A 23,901-nucleotide genomic window follows, 5' to 3' on the forward strand; every position below is an offset into this window, starting at 1 on the left:
CCAGCGCTGTGGGGCCGGGGTAGAGGAATCCTCCGGGGCCACTCCTCCGGCTGCCTCTCCGGCATGAGGCCTCAGCGCCCGCGCGGGACGGCCCCCTCATTCATCCGAGAGTGAGTGGCGATCGGCGGCGTGGCGCGCCCTCCGCTATCAGTTATCCCGCGCGCCCCCGGCTGCGCGCGCGGCTCCTTGCGCGCTCCCGCCCCTCCCCCGCCCGGCGCGGAGCTCGGCGCAGACTCGCTTGTTTGTTTCTGCAGGAGCCCAAGAAGAGGCCGAGGCCGAGGCCGGGAAGATGCCTGGGAAGCTGAAGGTGAAAATCGTGGCCGGGCGCCATTTGCCAGTGATGGACCGAGCTAGTGACCTGACTGATGCCTTCGTGGAGGTTGGTGCAAGGTCCTGTCCCTCAAAACACAGGGAGAGTCAAGCCCCTGTGCAGGAGCCTACCCACCTCGCCCCCAGCTCGTCAGCCCACTCTCCTTCCGACTGCCGTCCTTTGTGCGGTGCTCGTCCAGCCTTCCCTGGAGGGCCGACTGCCCAGACTGCAGCCCCTGTGATGGGTGCACCGCTCCCGGGCATCTGCGGCGTCCTCCGCCGCGCGGGGAGGCAGTTCCTGCTCTGCATGCTGGGGTGACCCTGAGGTCAGGACTCCTAACAGGCCAGCTGCCAGTCGGCAGGAGATCCCGAGGCGTGGCCGCGCAGCCACCAGAACGCGCGCGCGCGCACACACACACACAGACACACACACACACACACACACACACACACACACACCTGTGTACGTTCTTCTGTTTAAGGAGGGGTGGCCTCTCAAACCAAAGTAATGCAGATCACGTCAGGATGGTAGATACAGCCCGTTATGGGCACTTGCTAGGTCTCCAAGGCGAGGCGATCGCACTCTTGAGCGTAACATTCTCTGAGTCATCAGTGTTAAGTCTTAAAAGACAACCCCAGCGCTTTCTGCTCTTGTATAGACTGGTAGATCCGATGAGCTGTTTTAGGGTAATTTAGTGCCTAGAGGTAGGAAGCCAATTAAGTGCCATGGATTTCAATTGCAAAATTGCTTTTTAAGCCAGATGATTAGTTTAAAACTCATGCAAATTAGCACAGGCCTAGGGCCCCGGAAAGTAATAACCCAGAGTCTGAAGGAAGCCAAGTAAAAATTGTAATAAAAACTGACTTGAGGGCAGCCCGGGTGGCTCAGCGGTTTAGCGCCACTTCAGCCCAGGGCCTGATCCTGGAGACCCCCACGTCGGGCTCCCTGCATGGAGCCTGCTTCTCCCTCTGCCTGTGTCTCTGCCCTGCTCGCGCTCTTTTTCATATTAATAAATAAATAAAATCTTAAAAAGAAAACCTGACTTGATGAGCCAGAGCATTAGAATGATAATCATCTGGGCTGGTAATGCTTAGAGTTGACAGCTACAGGATAATAAACAACCTTCTTTCATCTCAACATAAAATATTCTTGATGTTCCCTAAAGGTTCTCTGACTTAATAACTGCAGTTTCTTACCCCCCCCCTCAACATTGCTGTGGTAATTCTTAATCCCAGCTTCATTTTCGCTTGAGAACCAGATGCTGAGTGTGTTCTTGGGCCAGATGTCAGGTAATGGGGATACACGGATTACCAAAGCGTAGTTGCTTTCAGGTAGCTCAGAGACTGACTCATGCAGTTTAGGTTAATTAATAGTTATCGTGTTGAGTCTCATTATAGGTCTTTGCTAACTACTTTTTAATTCTAACTCCTCATAACAGGCCTGCTATTCTATTATCCCGTATTATAGTTAAGGTAACCGAGGCCTAGGAATAGTAAATAATTTGCCTAGGGTTTCTTAACCTAATAAATAAACTTGTGGTCTGTTCTCTTAACCACCGTGCTAACATTACCTCTCTAGACAAGTTGATGAGTGTTGTACAATATAGAAACTTCATTCTGTCTCTGAAGGTTTAGGAAGTTTTCCTAAGAAAATGACATTTGACCTGAACCTTGAACGTTGAATGACGATCAGGATTTTACTAGGTAGAGGGAACATCAAAGGCACAGAATGGGGTACATGGTATGTTTACGGAACTATCTTAATTTGAGATGTGTCTGGAGTAAAAGGCAGTAATTGGGCAGTAGAGGTTATAGGGGATGAGGCTGGAAAGGTAGGTTGGTGCTAAATCTCATGTTCTGTACTGCATAATTTTTCTTTTCTATAAGCAGGGGTAAGCAAAGCAATTTTTTTTTTAAAGATTTCACTTCATTTATTCATGAGACACACACACACACACACACACACACACGGGAGGGGGGGCAGAGACACAGGCAGAGGAGCCCAATGTGGGACTGAATCCTGGGACCCCGGGATCACGCCCTGACCCAAGACAGATGCTCAACCGCTGAGCCACCCAGTTGTCCCAGCAAAGCACTTTTTAAGAAGAAATGAAATATGATGCTGTATTAGGTTGTTTATAGGAGGACTTGTGTGATAATGTTATTGATGGACTGGACAGATGAGAGATGAGACAGGGAGATGAGTTGAGAAGGTGGTAAGATTATCCAGGCAATATGTGCGTGTCAAGAATGGCTGTGGGAACTGATTAGAGGAGAAAAACATGAGGGACATAGGTAAAATCATCATGTCTTGGTAATAAATGGTTTTTGCTGCTGAGGGAGGGGTTTTATTCAAGAATGACTTTTTTAATTTTAATCTTAAAATATTTTATTTATTCATGAGTGACACAGAGAGGCAGATGTAGGGAGAGGGAGAAGCAGGTTCCCTGCAGGGAGCCTGATACAGGACTTGATCCCAGGACCCTGGGATCTCACCCTGAATCAAAGGCAGACGCTCAACCACTGAGCAATGCAGGTGCCCCAATAATGGCTTAATTCCTTCTGTCAGCAAATAGCTATTGAATGCTATTTACCAGGCCCATTGCTAGTCACTGGTATAGCTTGATGCTTATATGATGGTGAACAAAATAGACTTGGTTCCTAATATTAAGGAGTTTATATTTTGGTGGGAGAGACAGACATTAAAATGTAAAGAAATGATTAAATAGGCAATTGTATTGAGTGCCATGGAAGAAGACAATAGAGAGTAACAGGGAACATCTACTTTAGATTGGGTAATCGGGAGACCTCTGAGGAAGTGTCAATCAGACAAAGACCAACTGAGGAGCCAGCTGCTCTGGGAGTATATTAGGAAGTGAAGATGGGTATGGCTGGCATGTATTAGTATAGGAGACAGTGGTGTAAGATCAAAGTTGGAGAGTTAGTCAAGGAGCCAATCGTGCAAGATCTTAGAGGCCATGATTAGGACTATGAATTTTATTCTAAGTTCTTTGGGAAGCAGTTGTTGAGATTTTTTTTTTTTTTTTTTGCTATCTGAAGTATGGACTGAAGAGGGAAAGAAGCTGAAGCAGACAGCTAATTAGGAGATTCTATAATACTTCAGAAAAGGAAAAAAAAAAAAAAAAGCTCAGAAAAGAGAAGGTAAGAACCAAGATGTTGGTTTGGTAATGGAGAGAAGTGAATGGATTCCAGATATACCTTGAAGATAGACTCTAGAGGATTTGTTGGTTGACTGGAGTAGGGGACCCGGGAAAGGGAAACTAAAAGATGATTTGTAGCTGTCTGGAATCTTTGGGGTAATTTTCTGAGGCTTCAGGTGGATTGGTAGAGATTGATTGAGTAGGTGGAGGATCAATTTCCATTGAAGTGTGTTGGGTTTGAGATGTTAATTGGAGTTGTCCCCAAGGAAGTTAGATTTGTGAATATGGTGTTCAGAAGAGAGGTGCAAGTTAGAAATGAGTTCATATAGGCCAGTGCTTTTCCATTCTGTGAGACTCAGTGCCCCCTTTATTAGGTATTTTGAAATCCACACTTTATTGTGCTGGCATGATATTTATGGCCAATGTAACCTATTCTCACAATTAAAAAAAAGTCAATATATTACTCTATTAGTATGACAAATGAGAGAATATTTTTAGTACGCATTTTAATACAGAAGTACTTGTTCATGATCACAGTAGAAGGTACAAAGTAATCAGATTGAGCCCATGAAATTTATTAAGCCTTTGAATATATCCATCACAGTACTGGGTATATAGTATAGTGTGCTGGGGATATAGTAGTGAATAAGACAAAAATTTCTTTAATTATGGAACTCACATTTTAGTGGGAGGATGGAGTTCATAAAGAAGATAATTAAAAGATAAACTGATAGATGGCGAGAATTTAGAGAAAATAAAGCAAGGATACAAGATAGGGAGTATCTCACCTATCTGTAAAAATCACATGAATCTGACTTCTCATACAGAGACAATTGTGCAGTTTTGACATCTCAGATAGGTCTTCATTGCTATCTGATTTTCCAAAATACTCCTGGGAAAAAGCAGAATTTCCCCTTAATTTACATAATGATTGTATTTCTTGACAAATTTGTAAATGAAAACTGCATTACAACACTTTTTTTCCCCCCATTACAATACTTTTATCTGTAAAATGAGTTAGATTTTTAATCCTGTGTGATTATCTGGTAGAACATTTGAAAGTCATGACAGGAGGCAACTCTTCATTGTAGGGAACTATTTCTTGTATTACAGGGTACCTAGCTTCTCTTGTCCTTCCTTCTAAGTATTAGAACTATTCCCCACAAATATCCCCATAGAAATATCTAAAATTCCCTTAGGAATTGGCCTTTCCCTTTTGTAGACCTCTGATTTAGGGGGAGAGAGGAGGCATGGATCCTTGAGAAAAACTTGACATGAACATGTTTATTAGAGGAGGAGGACTAGGGGGAGAAAGCAGATTATCAGCGAACGGGGAGAGAGAAAAATCAGGAAAATAATGTCTCAGAAGCCAAGAGAGGGTTTTTAGAAAGAGGTAGCCTCTTCCCATTAAATTGCACTGAGAGGTCAAGTAAAGAGAACAGGAAAATCAATGGATTGGACAGTATGGAGGTTGTTATGGGAACCTGGGAAGGGGAGTATCAAGGAATCTCATACTGTAATGAGTTAAAGAGGGTTAAAGTACAAAGGGAGATGAGGAAGAAGTGTGGATGAATAGACAACGGTTTTGAGAAATGGGGCTGTGAAGAGGAAAGGAAAAATAGTGTGGTATTTGGGGAGTATGTAACTTTTAGTACTTAAGATAAGCTAGATGATACTAGAACATATTTGTGTGGTAATAGGGAAAATCTGTCAGGAAGGGAAAGATTAATGCAAGAACAAGGGGATAATGAAGGATTACGATATAATAAAGGGATAAATTGTGTGATGTAGACAAGTAACTGTGTAAGATCATAGGAAAGGGAGATAATGATGCCAGAACTGTTCACGAGAAGTCTTTGTGCTGGGCTTGGAGGATGGTAAAATTTATATAGGCAAGGAGGAAAAAGGGGCATTTTTTTGGATGAATAGGACAAACTCGGTAAAAGCAAAAGGAGAGGGATAGAGCTTACGTGGAAGGGTTTTTGTGGGGGAAAAGTTTTTGCTAAGGGGGGATGCAGGTTATTGAACGTTCTGAAAACTAGGGAGGAGGAGTCTGTACAGTAGAAGCTCTCTTAAACAACTTCCATTAACTAACTTAATCATAGTTCCCAGTGCACTGCATTCCTTCCATAAGCATATTCTTGAATACCCCCCACATTGCCCCCCACATAGATTATTCTCCAATGTGCCTGCTCCTCCCATCAGTTGGCTGGTAATATTTTACTAAGAGGCAGTTATGTTTTTTCCCCAAACCTGTTTAGTAACTCTATTTGTTACTGTAATTTATTTAAACCTTATGTAAACTGATGAAATAAGACTGAAAATGAAGTTGATAATGCTATGTAAAGACATATGGATACAGTCACTAAACTTTACTCTTGAATTAGATTGTAAGAAAACTAGGATTCTGTGTTCATATATTTTTACAAGCAATTTTAAGTTCTACCACCACATAAAAAAACGCAAACTGGAAATCACAGATGGTACATTATGGGTGTGGTTTATGCAAAAAATATGATGCAGAACTTACCCTGGACCCTTACTCAAAGAGGCCTTAGCCATACATTCAAATATAGAGGAATGAATATTTATATGTTTTATCTTAAAATGTTTACCATTTGTATCTTTTTTGCAATAAAGATTTTATTTATTTATTTGAGAGAGAGAGCATAAGCAGGGGAAGAAGCCAACACCCTGCTGAGCAGTGAGCCCGACTCGGCCCAATCCTAGGATCCTGAGATCATGACCTGAGTGGAAGGCAGACACTTAACCCACTGAGTCACCCAGGTGCCCCATTTGTATCATTTTTAATGATTCTTTGATTTAACCAAATTACCAAATTATTTGATGAGCTGATCAGATACCAGTTGTGATTGCATTGGTGGAAGGAATTTCTACTATATACAGCGTGAGGAAATTAGGAAGCTAGTGAAGACCAAATAGTATGTATGTAGGTATTTAAAGATTTATTTATTTTAGAGAGAGAGAATGAGTAGGGGGAGGGCCAGAGGGAAAGAGAGAGAGTTTCTAGCAGACTCTACACTTAACACAGAGCCCAGAGTGGGATCATAATCTGAGCTGAGGCCAAGTTGGTCGCTTAACCAACTGCGCCACCTAGGCGCCCCACCAAGTAGTATTTTAAGATAATTACTCTTGGCAGGAGTCTTCAAGATGGGTGAGATGATGAAGTTCTGTAGAAGAGAAGTATTAATGGAAATTTATCCCATTATTAATGTGCATGTTACAAACTGTTTGGCAAGCTTATTACCATTTTATGTGTATCCAGGAGCCTTTTGGGGAACAGGGAGATGAAAGGAAATTAATATTTAATGATATACAAGACATTTTGCTAGGCTTCTAAATGCATTTTCTTCTACGATACAACAATCCTCCTTTCAGAGGAGGAAGCAACATTAAATAACTTTCTCAAGGTAATTTAGCTAATGAGTGGGGAAAGAATGCTTTTACTTTACTAGGGAATCTCATTAAAATCTCTGATGTTCTTTAACAAAGTTGTAAGGCATTCATTTAATTGCTGGGTAATAAAATCTCCTTTGAATTAAATAAGACCAAATGAACTATGATTCTTCTTTAGTAGAAGAGGAATCATCACAATTTGGCAAAGTCCACATTCAAACCTTTTTCTTTTTCTAAAATCTTATTTGTTTGTTTGTTTAATGTAGTTTGGGAGCTCTCAGATCTTTATTATATCTGGAATGAATAGTTGACCAAAAGAAGAATAAAAGGCACAATATAGCAGTACAGTATAGTGGGACAGTCTTGAAGAAGGCTGAACGCATAATTTAAAGAATAATATAGTAGGGTGCCTGGGTGGCTCAGTCAGTTAAGTGTCTGCCTTCTGCTCAGGTCATGATCCCAGGGTCCTGGAATCAAGCCTTGCATTGGGCTTCCTGCTTAGCAAGGAGTCTGCTTCTGCCTCTGCTTGTCCCCATTCCCCCATGCTCTCTCTCTCACATAAATAAGATCTTTAAGAAAAAAAAATAAAGAATGATGTGGTAATTTTGTTGTTGTTTTTTTTAAAGGTTTTATTTATTTATTCATCAGAGACACACACACACACGCAGAGAGAGAGAGAGAGAGAGAGAGAGGCAGCGACACAGGCAGAGGGGAGAAGCAGGCTCCATGCAGGAAGCCCAATGTGAGACTCGATCCTGGGTCTCCAGGATCACACCCTGGGCTGAAGGTGGCACTAAACCGCTGGGCCACCTGGGCTGCCCTGATGTGGTAGTTTTGGCAGTTGCACCCAAACCTTTGTCTTTTGAAACAAGGTTTTATAATCCTAACAGTGTTTTACTTCAAATAAAGCAGTTATTAGGTAAAGTAAGTACTATTTCCTTAATGTTTTGAATATTAAAATATAATTAAAATTAAATGAGAAACTGAGCAGTAACTTCTATTCTCCCCTGGCTCCCCCTTCACTTCCCCATTAAGTTTAATTTTTTACTGTTTGTGATGGAAAATTAAAAAAAACTTACTGAAGTAATACATGAATAGCTCACATTACAATAGGTTCAACTAACTCAGAAGTGGGGTGCCTGAGTGGCTCAATAGGTTAGTCACCTGCCTTTGGCTTAGGTTGTGACCCTGGAGTCCTGGGATAGAGCCCAGCATCGGGCTCTCTCCTCAGTGGGGAGTCTGTTTCTCCCTCTTACTCTCCCTCTGTGCTCTCTCTCAAATAAATAAAATCTTAAAAAAACCCTAAAAACAACTCAGAAGTAAAACTTCTGTACTTTGTACTTATTACACTATACTGTATTCCCTACACCATGTCAGCCCTTTCTTCACAGGTAATAATTGCTCTTAGTTCTTCAGCATGTGTTCATTTACCCCTCCTTTCCTTAAAAAAAAAAAAAAAAAAAAAGAAAATTTGCTTACATTTAAAAAAACAAATGTAAACTTGCTTTATATATTCTGTGACTTGTTTTTTTCAGTTATTGTGTCATTGACATTTCCACATGACAGTACTTAAAATCAGCTCCATTCTTTAACAGCAATGCATGTGATTTATTCAATAATTTTTGTGTTGAATGATTATTTAGATTTTTTTTAGTGTTTTTTAGAATGGATACTCATGTGAAAGTGCTTTTATGGGATAAATTCCTGGAAGTGAATCCAGAATTCTACAATTTTAATCAAAATAAAGTTATTATGATTTTTAATTTGAATTTTTAAGTTTTTGAGTTTTAAAATGATACATGTTACAAATAGAAAAAATATGTGCATGGTTCCGAATTCAGACGGCACAAAATAGGTCAACTTCTCTCACACCATGTTTCTTTTTTTTTTTTTTTACACCATGTTTCTTTTACCAAACCTATTCTGTTCTTTCTAGTGGTCACTGTTAACATTTGTTATATGTCCTACTAAAAATAATCTATACTATATATAGGTGTATATCATATGACTTATAAGATTTTGGCATTTATTTCTCCCAAAGAATGCCATACATGCTGTTCCACAGAAGAAAGGTGTATTTTGGTGATTGTTCTGTACCATGTGGAGAGAACTGCTTCATTCTTCTATTTAGCACTATACTTTGTGGCTCTACCATGCTTCATTTACCAATTCCAAATTGGTGGATATCTAGGTTATTTCCAGTCTTTTGCTACTATAATGCTGCTTGCACATGTCATTGTGCACTCCTATATGAAATTAAAGGATATAGGCATTTAACATTTTGATACGTTGTCAAACTGCCGTTCTTAGAGATTGTTTTAATTTATATTCCCACCAACAGACTATTAGAAGACCTCATTAATACTGTTTTCAAACTGTTTGCCAACATAATAGGTAAAAATAGTGGTTTAGTTTGCATTTCTCTATCATTTTTTGATATATAGTTGACTCTTGAACCATGCAAGGCCTTTTAGGGGCAGTTGCATAGTCAGTAACTATGTCAATATTGTCTTAAATGATACAAAACACAGTAGATGTTATACATCTTACACTAGATATCAAAAATGAAAAGATAATGTAAAAAAGTTCATATTTATTTACAAGTATAATTTATACATTGATAACAAAAAAGCAGCAGTATGATTGCTTTATGGTAGCCTGGTATAATTGGTAGGAATGCTTCATAATACACTAACAAGTGAATCATAAAAAAGTTTTATGGCCTACTGTATTGCAGTCATATTTATAATACAGTATTAGAAATGTAACTTAAAAAAGAAACACTTACCTGTGCTCATGGGCTGATATGCAGTTTCTCCAGTTATGAGAGAGGTATATTGCAGTTACATAATTCTTTGAAAACAAAGTTATAAAACAGTAAGAAAACTAATATGATTAATTTTGTACTAAGTATTGCTCACCTATGTCTGTGTAAGTGTAGACTAAGCACTTCATGCAATTCTTGCACACAATGACTACTTAGGTACTGATGATGACATAAAAATACCTCATATGGCTCTTGCTGTATAGTTATTACATTTTCACATGAAGACATTTACACATACACACCAGATAAATTTATTAACTGTGCAGCATAATGATTAGGTACTATTCATTAAGTGGAAGTGAATTGTCATAAAGGTCTTCATCCTTGGCTTCATGATGAGTAGGTGGAGGAGGAAGACGAAAGGTTGGTCTTGCAGTTTCTGGTGGCAGAAGTGGAATAGGTGGAGGAGTTGGAAGGGGAGGCAGTAAAGGCAGGCACACATGGTATAACTTTAGTGAACTATGTTGTAATTTCTGACATTTTTGCCTTTTCATTTTTTAAAAAATACTTCTATACAGTACCACTGTTTGCTTTAGTTTTAGTGCTAGGATCCTAGAAAGGTCCATGTTGTAAAAGAAATCAGTAACAGTCTTGAATAGTCCCGTCCTTTCTGCCAGATTGTCTAATGTCATTTTGTTTTTGGTCACTGCTTCTTCTACAGCTTTTTCTCATTGTTTGGCACTGGTTTAGAAACATTCCTCTCCATCATGTTGTCTTCTTTTAATTCTTCTGGTGTGGTGTTTATTAGCTCTTAAATTTATCCAAGATCCAAATCTTGAAACCCTTTACCTTTTTGGTCATATCCACAAACTCTCCCATTATTCCCTTGATTAGCCCTGTTGTTAATCCTGTGAAGTCCCGTATGACATTCAATTTTCTCTGGCAGGAATTTATTGTATTGGGCAGCCCTGGTGGCTCAGTGGTTTAGTGCCACCTGCAGCCCAGGGCGTGATCCTGGATATCTGGGATCGAGTCCCTTGTCAGGCTCCTGCATGGAGCTTGCTTCTCCCTCCTCCTGTGTCTCTGCCTCTCTCTATGTCTATCATAAATAAATAAATAAATCTTAAAAAAAAGAAAAAAAGAAAAAGAATTTATTGTATCATGTTCATGGCTTTCATGGCTTTTTCTATAACAGTGATGGCATCTGCAGTGATGTAATCCTTCCATACTTTCATAATGTTCTCTTATCAAAATTCTCTATGGTGTTGACGATCCTTTTCAAAGAATACCATGTGTGATGAGCTTTAAAGGTCCTTATGATCCCCTGATCTAGAGGTTAATTATGGAAATCTTGTTTGTGGGCAGGTAGGCCACTTGGATGCCCTTGGTGTTGAGTCATGGGGTTCTAGGTGGCCAGAGGCATTGTCCAATATCAAAAGAACTTTAAAAAGGCACTAATACCTTAGTGGCAAGGTATTTCCTGACTTCAGGGACAAATCATCAATGGAACCAGTCCAGAAAAAGGGTTCTTGTTGTCCAGACGTTCTTTTTTTTTTTTTTTTTAATTAATTTATTTATTTATTTATGATAGTCACAGTGAGAGAGAGAGAGGCAGAGACATAGGCAGAGGGAGAAGCAGGCTCCATGCACCGGGAGCCTGACGTGGGATTCGATCCAGCATCTCCAGGATCGCGCCCTGGGCCAAAGGCAGGCGCTAAACTGCTGCACCACCCAGGGATCCCTCCAGACGTTCTTGTACAACTGAAAGACTGACAACTGGTATCTATCTTTTCGATAGACAAGGTTTGAGGGTTAGCAGTTTATAGATAAGGGTGGTTCTGATCATAGACCTGACTACATTTGCACAAACAGTAGAGTTAGCCTATCTCTTCTTGCCTTAAAAACTGGAGCTTATTTCTTTTCTCTTTCTTACTAATATGTATCGTTTGTGGCATTTTTTTTTCCCCTCCAGAATGGGGCACTTTTGTCTGCATTAAAAATCTGTTCAGGCAGATAGCCTTTCTCCTCAGTGATTTTCTTTTCTTTTTTTTTTTTTTCAAGATTTTATTTTTATTTATTTATTCATGAGAGGCACACAGAGAGAGAGAGGGAGAGAGAGAAAGAGGCAGAGACACAGGCAGAGGGAGAAGCAGGCTCCATGCAGGGAGCCTGATGTGGGACTCGATCCCGTGTCTCCAGGAGCAGGCCCTGGGCTGAAGGTGGCGCTAAACCGCTGAGCCACCCGGGCTGTCCTCCTCAGTGATTTTTTTTTTTTTTTTTTCCCTCAGTGATTTTCTTGATGGCATCTGGGAACTTGTTTCTGCCTCTTGGTCAGTAGGAGCTGCATCTCCTGTTACCTTGACATTTTTTAAGCTGCTCCTCTTTGTAAAATTATCATCCTTTGCTGGCATGAAACTATTCAGCTTTAGATCTTTCACCTTCCTTTTTGCTTTACGTTGTCATATAATGGCTTCACTTTTTTTTTTCGATTCATATGCCTTCTTTTTTTTTTTTTTTAAAGATTTTATTTATTTATTCATGAGAGAGAGAGGGAGGCAGAGACACAGGCAGAGGGAGAAGCAGGCTCCATGCAGGGAGTCCCCTGATGTGGGACTTGATCCCGGAACTCCAGGATCACGCCCTGAGCCGAAGGCAGATGCTCAACTGCTGAGCCACCCAGGCGTCCCTGAGTATGCCTTCCTAATAGCAATCTTGCATCCATATAAAAGTGACATTTTCAATATGAGATAAAAAGGTATTTTGCAAAAAGTGTAGGTTTTTGCACCTGTTGGCATAGATGCAACATTGGCTTCATGAGTTTTCTTTTTTTACAATGGCCCTTATGCTGGATTCATTTATCTCTTGAAGTAGCCGGCAAGTGCAGCTGTAGACCTCTATAGTTCATATCAAGCAGTTCAGCTTTTTCTTGTAACGTCATGACTTTTCTTTGATTCGCGGGAGCACTTCAAACAACAGCACTAGTGGTACTTCATATGGGTCCCATGATGTTATTCCAGGCTTATGGTATTGAATGAATACCATTCAATGAATACCATTCAATGAACAATATGCACGAACTGCAAGAGGTCACTTTGTACTTCAGTATGCAAATTACTGGAGAGGTGAACCCCGCTCATGCAGAGATGGGTAGTATTAGTGTTTAAAGCAGATACTAGCAACACTTGGGCTCATGGCAGTACCAACAGAAGGTGGTATGAAATTATTACAGTATTATGGTATATGTTACAATTAATTTTATGCAGTTATAATTTAATATCGCATCTTTACATTCATTTACATTTCTCTGAACTGCTAAAGGCATCATGTGTAGTCTGTTACATATTTCTGTGTATGTTTTGATCAATTTTAACTATATAAATAGGGTATATTTTATGGTAGTAAATGATAAAATAGACTAGTATTTGCATATATTTTAGACATTCATGACATAACTATTTCTTAGTTTTTTTGCTATATTTCTAGCTACATAGTTTGTATGTGAGTTTTTTCAATTTGTCACAAATCTCCAAAATATTTTCCAGTATATTTATTGAAAAAATTCTACCTATAAGTGGCTGTGTGCTGTTCAAATCCATGTTGTTCAAAGGTTAACTGTGTTTTAAAAGCATGTATATTAAAATAAATAAAAACATCTATGTTTCCATTTATTTGAATTGTCTGTTCAGGTCTTTTGCCTATTTTTTTTTTGTTGGGTTGTTGATCTTTTTCATATTGCTTTATAGAAACATAGTAGAAATGGAAGAAAATAGCTCTTTAGTATATATTTAGCAGATACTTTTTCTTATTTATCTTTGACTTTCATATATTCTTTACTGTGCCAGAAGTTATTATTTTCACATAATTTTTTTAACCTTTTCTACCCTCTAACTAACCTGCCTAGGTACCAAAATGGTTGGTACCATGTCTGATAATTCAAATTAAATGATAAAACACCTAGAAAAAAATACAGAAGATAAAAATAATTATTGTTTTGGATATTTTGATTTTAGAAAATTTCCTGGACTGATAAAACAGTAAAATCAGCAAAATATAATACTGAAGGAGAAAGGACATTTCTTTCAAAAAGGAAAGGAGGCTTCATAGACTATCTGCTTGAACTAGCATTTCCTAAGAATCTACAGTGTGCAAAACTGTGTGCTGGATATTGTCTTAAAGGGAATAGGCTTTAGTGAATTTAGAGGTTAGGAAAGATAATGATAATAGCTAATAGAATTAGGGAAGAGATCAGATTTAGGAAAGATGAGGCCACCTAGGAAGTAGTTCCCTGGCTGTTTTGCTTTTAAGCTTCCTGACCACTTCTCAAGTTCAGTCAGATTTCATAATATACATTCTAAGTTGGAAGCAAATCCCAGGGATTTGGTCTGCTTTCTTCATTCTTTATTCCCTTCTTCTTAATTATTTTCAGATCTTTGTGATTTAGTGTCTGCTAAGACTGGTTGTGAAGTAAGGTAGTCTCCCCAATCCAATCCCTTTCATTGTTCCTGAGGATAAAACCCTTAATGATCATGGTTTGTTGCTGATCACTATGCATGTGCACAGATAAGCGTTTAAAAAAAAAACAAAAACAAAATAGGGAAGCTGGAAAATAGGATATATTTCCAAGTTCTTACAATAATGGGCTCTAGTTCTAGATTCCCAAGCTGAAATGGTAAAAGGATAGTCAGCTGACTTTTTTACTTTCTGATTTTTTGCTGGTCCTCTGCCATCAAGATTCCTCTTTTGTCTGGGCTTTTGTTCCCTGAAGGCTATATTGACTCCTTCTTTCATATTGACAAAATGGTCTGTTTTTAATTTTTGTGTAGAGCTAGTCAACCAGAATAGTAGGTAATCTTTTATTTCAGATGTAACCTACAAACTTATTGAACCCACCTGTACTTTCTTTTCTTTTTGTTTCAGGAGATAGTTGTCTTTTTTTTCTCTCTATGGTTAATCTTGTTATTGCTTGGCTGACATTAAAATGTACTTTTATTCGCATTTTTGATGTTTATATTTGGATTGTTTATTTGTTTTTAGGTAAAATTTGGTAATACCACCTTTAAAACAGATGTGTATCTCAAGTCCCTTAACCCTCAGTGGAACTCAGAATGGTTTAAATTTGAGGTAAGTTTTTTTAAATTTTTATTTTTTAAAGATTTATTTTATTTATTTATTAATTTAATTAAAAATTTATTTATTTATCCATGAGAGACAGAGAGAGGCAGAGGAAGAGGCAGGCTCTTTGGAGGGAGCCCGATGCCGGATTGGGATTCTAGCCTGGAACTGGGATCCTGCCTTGAGCTGAAGGCAGACGCTCAACTGCTGAGCTACCCAGGCATCCCAAGATTTTATTTATTTGAGAGAAAGCGAGCGAGTACAAGCAGAGGGAGGGGCAGAGGGATAGGAATAAATAGACTTCCCACTGAGCAGGGACCCCACTTGAGCTCGGTCCCAGGGTCTTGGGATTATTACCTGAGCTAAAGGCAGATGCTTAACCAGCTGAACCACCTAGGCACCCCTTGAGGTAAGTTTTTAAATGTCAGCATTTTTTAGTATACTTTTTGGATGTGATAGCTTCCCCCAGGAATGATAGGAGTACCTTTTATTTCTGGTGTAGTAGTTCTCCTACACCATAAAAATACTTTTCTTTTTTGCTTAACTTAGATTATTGAATTTTTTAAAAAATAATGTTTATAGTTAAGAAAATACAGTGTATGAATATAAGAACACAAATTAAAAAAAATAGAATCTTTTAAAATATCATATTATTATTACTGTAATAGTCTTTGGGTTTTAGCATGCACCAAAACCCACTTAAGAATAGTATACAGATTAGGGATCCCTGGGTGGCGCAGCGGTTTAGCGCCTGCCTTTGGCCCAGGGCGTGATCCTGGAGACCCGGGATCGAGTCCCACGTCGGGCTCCCGGTGCATGGAGCCTGCTTCTCCCTCTGCCTGTGTCTCTGCCTCTCTCTCTCTCTCTCTCTGTGACTATCGTAAATAAATTAAAAAAAAAAAAAAAAAAAAAAAGAATAGTATACAGATTAAATTAAAAAAAAATTGTATTCAAAAGTGTGTGTCAAAAATAATGCCATTTTAACCATTTTTAAGTATAATTCAGTAGCATTAATTACATTCACAATGTTGTGATAGCATCACTACTATTTCCAAAACTTTTTCATCACTCCAAACAGAAACTGCTCATTCAGCAGTAACTCCCATTCCCTCTTCTCTGAGCCCCGGTAATATCTAACCTACTTTCAGTCTCTTTGAATTTGCCCGTATTAGATATAAGTGGAATAATATGATATTTGTATTTTTGTATCTGGGTTTCACTTAGCATAATGTTTTCAAGGTTTATCCATGTTGAATAATGTATCAGAATTTCTTTACTTTTTATGGCTGAATAATATGTGTGTGTGTGTGTGTGTGTCACATTCTGTTTATCCATTTATCTGTTGATGGACATTCAGGTTGTTTTAACTTTTTGGCTACTGCAATAAACATTACTGTACCAATATCTGTTTAAGTCCCTGTTTTCAGTTCTTTTGAGTATATGCCCAGAAGTGGAATTCCTGGGTCACACGGTAAATTGTATATTTAGCTTTTTTTTTTTTTTTTTTTTAAGACTTATTTATTCATGAAAGACACAGAAGGAGAGGCAGATACATAGGCAGAGGGAGAAGCAGGCTCCCATGGGGAGCCTGATGTGGGACTCGATCCCAGGACCCTGGGAATCACTCCCTGAGCCAAAGGCGTCGGCCATTGAGCCACTCAGTGCCCTTTATGTTTAGTTCTTTGAGGAACTGCCAAACTGTTTTCCATAGTGGCTACACCATTATACATTCCCACCAGCATGTATGAGAGTTTTAATTTTTCTACATCTTTGTCAAGCTTTGTTATTTTCTGTTTTTTTTTTAATAGCCATTCTAATAGGTGTGAAGTGACATTTACAGTGTAATTTTAATATGCATTTCTGTCCTGAATGAGGTAGCATGAATTTTTATGGCTAAGGACCATTTGTGATTCTTTTACTTTGAACTACCCCTCATATTTTACTCCCCCAAAAAGATATTTAGAGATGACATTATGAAGGTAGACTTCACAGGACTTGGTGACTAGTTTAATGTGGAAAATGTAAATATGATGTGATATATCATTGGTTTTGATTTTCATTTACCTAATGACTAATAATTTTGAGCCTCTTTTCTTGTGTTTATTGGCTGTTTGTATGTCTTTGGAAAACTGTTTAGGTTCTTTGCTCATTTTTAAGTTGGGTTTATTAATTTCATTTTATTGATGATGCAGTACTAGTAATTCTTAAAGCTGCAGAATACTGAAGTAGCGTAGATAACTTTAAAAAATAATATCTTTGTACTTTTCTGAAATAAGGGGCTTTTATAATGTTGAGATTTAGTAACTAAATTTATCAGCCATTTCCCTTAAAATTTACTAAGTTTACTACTATTTTGGCTAGTACTTATAGTAATAATGTATATTGTGTGAAAAATGTTCCTAAACTTTGTGTTTATAGTTAACATTAATTATAAACTTTTTTAACCTTGTTTGTCTGTTGTGATTGATACTAGTTTATATGTTGTGAACTCTCAAATATCATGAACAAATGGATGTTTAGTTTTTCTTTTTTTTTTTTTTTAATGTAAAAGAAGTATTAGGCCAGGCAGTGTAATGATATTTGGGAGCTCCATGCAATGATTTGGGACCCAGGATCCTTTTGTCTTTTTTCTCCCTCATCTATCACCTGTTGCTTCCATATTGATGATCACATTAGTTTCCGAGTTAGTAGCTGGAGTTCCAGTGATCACATCGGTGATCTAGGCTAGAAGAAAGAGCTGAGTAAAATGGAGTATAGGAAGAGCACCTGGATGGCTCAGTGGTTGAGCGTCTGCTTTCAGCTTGACTCATGATCTCAGGGTCCTGGGATCAAGTCCTGCCTCAGGCTTCCTACAGGAAACCTGCTTCTCCCTCTGCTTATGTCTGCCTCTGTCTACGGAGCCTCTGTCTCTGTGTCTCTCTTGAATAAATAAATAAAATCTTAAAAAAAAAAAAAAGAAATGGATTATAGGAGAAGTGGTGATGGGTTTATATGTATTTTTCAGCTGAGCAAGCCCTGTTTGAGAAATTTTTCCTTACCCTATCTAGTGTATATGATTTATGCTTATATCTTAGTAGTTACAAAGAAGGCTAGGAAATTTAGTCTTTTAGCTGGGCATGTAGCTGTGCAACTAGAATTTTTAAACACTTAAAACATTTCTGAGAAAGTCTTTATAATATTTCATGATTTGATATTGACTCAATTTAATCTATGAAATATCCTTAATTACTTTATTGAAATTAATTAAAATTAATTTCTGAACTTCTCTCTTCAAATTATTTCTATTATTAACTATCTATATATATCATCAAGAATTCTAGTCGCTTGGTTGGTATAGAGCCCTGTAGTGTCAGGGAAGGAATACTGTAGTGTACTAATACGTAAGATGAGGGTACTCCTGGGTAAATGTGTAGATGGTTAAATAAGTGTATACAAAAAATGTTATTAATAGAGGTAAAAATTGGAGGAATGTCTTTGGAGCAGCAGTTAATGGCTTAGTTTATGATTCTTTCCCTTTTACTAAGAATATAAGTTAATGTCATAGTGTCAGATGCCATTGATGACATGTGATTCAGAATGAACTGGAAATCAAAGTGATTATTTTGACATTTCACTATGTTTTCAAATATGCATAAAAATAGGTTACATATCTATCATTTACCTTTACTTTTACCTATGCATTGTACTGTTCTTGTTTTATCTGTTATACCACCCCACACTTGGCAGGGATTTTAAGACAAATGCAAAATATTATGCCATTTCATCCATAAAATTTTAATTATATTTTTCATAGAGAAGTATCCTTTTTTTTCTTAAAAACAAATCATCCAGTTATATTATGGTATCAGTAATAACAATTCTTTCTTGTACTGTATTTATTTATTTATTTATTTATTTATTTATTTATTTAAAGATTTATTTATTCATTCAGAGAGGGTGAGAGGGAGGCAGAGACACAGGCAGAGGGAGAAGCAGGCTCCATGCAGGAAGCCCGATGTGGGGCTCGATCCCGGGTCTCCAGGATCATACCCCGGGCTGCAGGCGGCGCCAAACCACTGCGCCACCAGGGCTGCCCTCTTTCTTGTACTTTAATTCTTAAAATAATCCTCAGAGGTTGGGTTATTAGCCCAAGGCCAAAAACAAATGGAATGGGGAAAGGCATATTTCATAGTTAACTTTAAAAAGTTAATCAAACTATATGGATTTGCAGAGATACCACTTGACCAAAGCATATGTAAGGAGAATGTAGAGATTTTAATTAATGACAAACTCTGTCTTAATGAACAGAGTGGTATGTCTGCTGTAACAACAAACATTCATAGGTTATGTTTAAGAAGTATATTTTAGTAATAGGATATAATAATCCTTTTATCTTCCATCCTTACAAATATCAGTAAGATTGTGTTCCATCTAGCCATTGCATTTGATGAGGAGTACTGGCAAATTAGAGGATGACATGGTATCTAGAGTGTGGCAGCTGAAATATGAACATATCTTCCATAAGGGAGAAATGTTTTTTGTATCATGCTTTGCCTCAGTTTGGGGTACCATAACAGAATGCCATAGAATGAGTGGCTTAAACAATAGCCTTTTACTTCGACATTTCTGAATGCAGGGAAGTCTGAGATAGTATACCATCATAGTTTTGTTTTGCTGAGGTCCCTCTTTCTGATTTGTAGATAGCAGTCTTCTTCCTGTGTCCTTACTTGGCAGAGAATCATCTCTCCCCATCTTTACTTGTAACGTGATCCCATTTGTGAGGAATCTGCCCTTAAGACCTAAATAACCTCCCAAAGACCCTATATCGAAATATTGTTATACTGGGGATTAGGACTTCCAGATACAGATTTTCAGTGGGTAGAAACATTTAGTTCACTCCATTCTCCATTGTAGTTCCTCTTTCTAGCTGTTGGTTGGCATGTGATAAGTAATTAAGAATAAGTAAAAAGAGAAAATAAACATTTATTTCACTTAATTCATAAACTTAATTTTTTTCTTAAATAATATGTTTTCCTACTGTTTGTTTTGTGAAATTGCCTTTAGAAATGATATCATTGTGCTCCTTATCATCCTTACTCTCCTGTGAATAATATATGGACTCTATTATGACATTCTTTAAGCATTTTTGCTGGATATTAGTAGTAAAACACAGGATAATATGTAGAAAAAGAAATAGAAACTTTGGGTGTTAATCATTTTATCTTTGTGCCTGGAGGTAAACCATACTTTTATTTATTTATTTTTTAAGTAGGCCTCATGCCCAGTGTGCAGCCCAACATGGGGGGGTCTGAACTCATGACCCTGAGATCAAGACCCAAGCTGAGATCAAGAGTTGGACACCCAACCAGTTGAGCTACCCAGGCGCAAACTTTACTTTTTTTCTTTAGAAAATTTCAAATTTCTTTAGAAATTTGTCAGCTTTTATTTTTATTTTTATTTTATTTATTTATTTTTAAAAGATTTTATTTATTCATGAAAGACAGAGAGAGAGAGAGAGAGAGGCAGAGACACAGGCAGAGGGAGAAGCAGGCTCCATGCAGGGAGCCCAATGTGGGACTCAGTCCTGGAACCCTAGGACCACGCCCTGGGCCAAAGGCCAGCACTAAACCACTGAGCCACCCAGGAATCCCCTGAAATTTGTCATCTTTTATAAAAAAAAAAAAGGATTATAATGTGTGTGTGTGTGTGTGTGTGTGTGTGTGTGTGTAATTCCTTTACCTTTGTGCTTAGAGATAAATCTTTTTTTTCCCTAGAAATAAGTGATCTTTTACATTTAGTATATGTATATATTTATGGTAATGAAGATTTAAAAATGAAAAGATGTAATTTTAAGGTATACTTTTAGGTGGATGATGAAGATTTACAGGATGAGCCTCTACAGATCACAGTTCTTGACCATGACACTTACAGTGCAAATGATGCCATTGGTAAAGTGTACATTGATATTGATCCTTTACTCTACAGTGAGGCTGCAACAGTCATCTCAGGATGGTTTCCAATTTATGACACCATCCATGGTAAGAAAATAAATCATAGTTCAAAAAATTTTTCCTTAAAGACTTCTGTACTACTAGTTTTAAAATAAATATCTTTAAAAAAAAGTTTTCTTTTTAATAAATAGTCATAAAGTATTGTTGGTAGAAGTGTTATTTTTCTGAACATAATTTGAAGTAATCTCTGCTAAATTTGTACAACATAGTAAATGCATTATTTAAAAATCATGTTACAAGTGTACAGTGGCGTTTTCTAGAGGTTTTATGATATATTACCACACATTGAATGCAGAGCAGAAATGAGAATCTAACTGTATTTCATGAAGCTAAATATTATAGAGAACTACAAAAATGTGTTATTCTTATTACTAGTTTTTTGTTTTTCAAAATATAGTAATTTTCATAAAAATTTTTATAGTAATTTTTATAAAAATGTTTATAATAGTAAATATTTTTTGTAAGTATTTTTCAAAATTCTCACTTTAATTTTCATTCTCAATTTTCATTTGACTTTTTAATTTTTGATTTTTAAAATTTTAAAAAAGATTTTATTTGAGAGGGAGAGAGAGAACAAGTGGTGGGAGGGGCAGAAGGAGGGCAAGAAACAGACTCCCAGAGAGTGGGGAGCCAGACACGAGGCTCAATCTCAGGATGCTGAGATCATGACCTGAGCTGATGTTAGACACTTAACCGACTGAGCCACCCAGGAGCCCCTCTCAATTTAAGTTTTAATTATAACATGGTAAATATTGATATATGACTCATAAACAAAAACTCCTTGAAGTTCTCAATAATTTTTAAGATTGTAAAAGTGATCATGTCATCAGAAAGTTTGAGAACTGCCAGCCTGAAAATATGCCATCTTTTTAGAAAGGCAAATGGACCCATAAGGAACTGGCAAATGTTTCTCTTTACAGTCTAGCGCTGTTCTGCCTATTTTTGACCTGGCAATTCCGTTGATAGCAGCTTATTATAAGAATAAGAAACTGAGATTTATGTAAAAGTATATTGTGATACTATTTTTTATTATTATATTAATATTTGCAATGGTAAAATAAATTGGAAAAGATATACTTAAATAAATTAGAGCATACATAGACCTTGAATTATACAGTTAGAACAAAATGCGTGTTTTGGAGTACAGTGGCATAAGGAAATGTGTATGATTTATAAAATTGTAAAATTCTGTAAAATTCAGATTATAAAACATTATTATAGGATGATTCCATATTTGTTTTAAAAAGATTATAAAAAAATAAAAAAAATAAAAAGATTATAAGTATGTGATATGTGATAAATGGACAGAAGACATGATAAAATACTAATTTTTTTTAAAAAGATTTTACTTATTTGAGAGAGAGGGAGACAGAGATCGAGAGCATGAGTGGGGAAGAGAGGGAGAAGCAGGTTCCCCGCTGAGCAGGGAGCCTGATTTGGGGCTCAGTCTCAGGACTCTGGGATCATTATCTGAGCTGAAGGCAGTTACTTAAGTGACTGAGTCACTCAGGCACCCCATTCTTTTTTAAATTTTTTTTTAAAGATTGGTTTATTTATTTTAGAGAGAGTGTGAGGAGGGGCAGAAGGAGAGAATCTCAAGAAGACTCCGTGCTGAGCACAGAGCCCTATGGGGCTCAATCTCAAGACCCTAAGGTCATGACTGAAGCTGAAACCAAGAGTTGGACAGTTAACTGAGCTACCCAGGCGCCCTGATAAAATGTTTATTCTTGGATAGTTTTATTTCTGGACTATAATCCTACTTTTCCTCTTGCTTTTTTTTTTTTTAAAGATTTTATTTATTTATTCATGAGAGACACAGAGAGAGAGAGGCAGAGACACAGGCAGAGGGAGAAGCAGGCTCCATGCAGGGAGCCTGATGTGGGACTCGATCCTGGGTCTCCAGGATCACGCCCTAGGCTGAAGGCGGTGCTAACCCGCTGCGCCACCGGGCTGCTCTGTCCTCTTGCTTTTTTTATGATTCTCTACAATGTAAGTATATTATCTTTGTAGTCAGGAAATAAAATCCAGTCCCAGAGTATATTACTAATAAAACAGGCCACTGGAGAAATAATCTGGGTTTGGATTAAAGGCAGGAACAATATGAATGAATGAATTTTTGAAATACTTTTTATTAAATTGGTTTATATATGTTTATATATATAAGTATTTTGTATTAAGTTGGCTTAGTATGTTTATGGCCCCTCTATTAGGAACATAATTTATTATTATTTCAATGGGTAAATGAGCAAGTCACTCTTTTTAGAAGGCCTTCCACAACTATGAATTTGCTTGACTTGCAATCAAGACAGTCCAGTAAAAATACTTAATAAATGTTAGAGATAGAGACTGGGTCATTTTTATTTATTAGGGCGTGTTCTGAAAATCCCTTATTTTTCAAATTTCTTAGCTCAACTTACTATATTCATTGAAAAAGAATAAAACTTTTGTCTTAAATGAAATTCTAGAATTAGCTGATAGGACAGTTTAAGAACTGACTTCTAATCCTGGCTGTACTACTTAACTATTATTGACACTCTGCAAATTACTTAACTTTCATTAAACTTTAATGTCTTCCTCTATAACATGAGGATGATAATACTACAGAAATTACCTTACTGGCTTGGTATGAGAACTATGAAATACTACATGTAAGGCATTTAGAACATTATCTGTGCTCAGATGTTATTATCATCATCATTATTGTCATCAGTTTAATTGCAGCTCCTTCTAGTTACTCATGATTTAAATAAGTAGAGACTTTCAGTAAAAATGAAAAATTTATTCATTCTCTAGTGTATACGTGTGCTTCAGAAAATGTAAGAAACTACTTAGAATAAAAATAATAGGAAACAAAGGAAAACAGCATTGCTGTTATGATTGATACGTTATTTTAGATTCATCAGTTGATATTCGTTTGCTGAGTTACTTAATTGTGCTTTGTTTTATTAAGGTAAAAACTTGATTTCCCTTTTGAAATTTTAGGTATCCGTGGGGAAATCAATGTAGTTGTCAAAGTAGACCTCTTCAACGATTTAAATCGATTTAGGCAGTCATCATGTGGAGTCAAATTCTTTTGCAGTAAGTAAATGCATTTTCTCATTTAACAGGAAATTTAATTGTTAAATATAGTGAATCAAATTAATAT

General features: G+C 37.3%; 1 protein-coding gene across 25 annotated transcripts in view; it reads left to right on the plus strand.

Moving 5' to 3' along the window:
- The first annotated feature begins 260 nt into the window (after nt 1–260).
- The window catches only part of C2CD5 (C2 calcium dependent domain containing 5), a 101,005-nt gene continuing 77,364 nt past the window's right edge, over nt 261–23,901 (plus strand). For all 25 annotated transcript variants that reach the window (XM_025455347.3, XM_025455351.3, XM_025455349.3 and 22 more), the window contains exons 1-4: nt 261–379; nt 14,689–14,775; nt 20,612–20,783; nt 23,739–23,834. In XM_025455347.3, coding sequence (XP_025311132.3) covers nt 290–379; nt 14,689–14,775; nt 20,612–20,783; nt 23,739–23,834 — 445 coding nt within the window. In that variant the 5' untranslated portion in view covers nt 261–289. The remainder of the gene's footprint in view (nt 380–14,688; nt 14,776–20,611; nt 20,784–23,738; nt 23,835–23,901) is intronic.

The sequence above is a fragment of the Canis lupus genome, chromosome 27 (genome assembly GCF_003254725.2).
Source record: "Canis lupus dingo isolate Sandy chromosome 27, ASM325472v2, whole genome shotgun sequence".
NCBI lineage: Eukaryota > Metazoa > Chordata > Mammalia > Carnivora > Canidae > Canis > Canis lupus.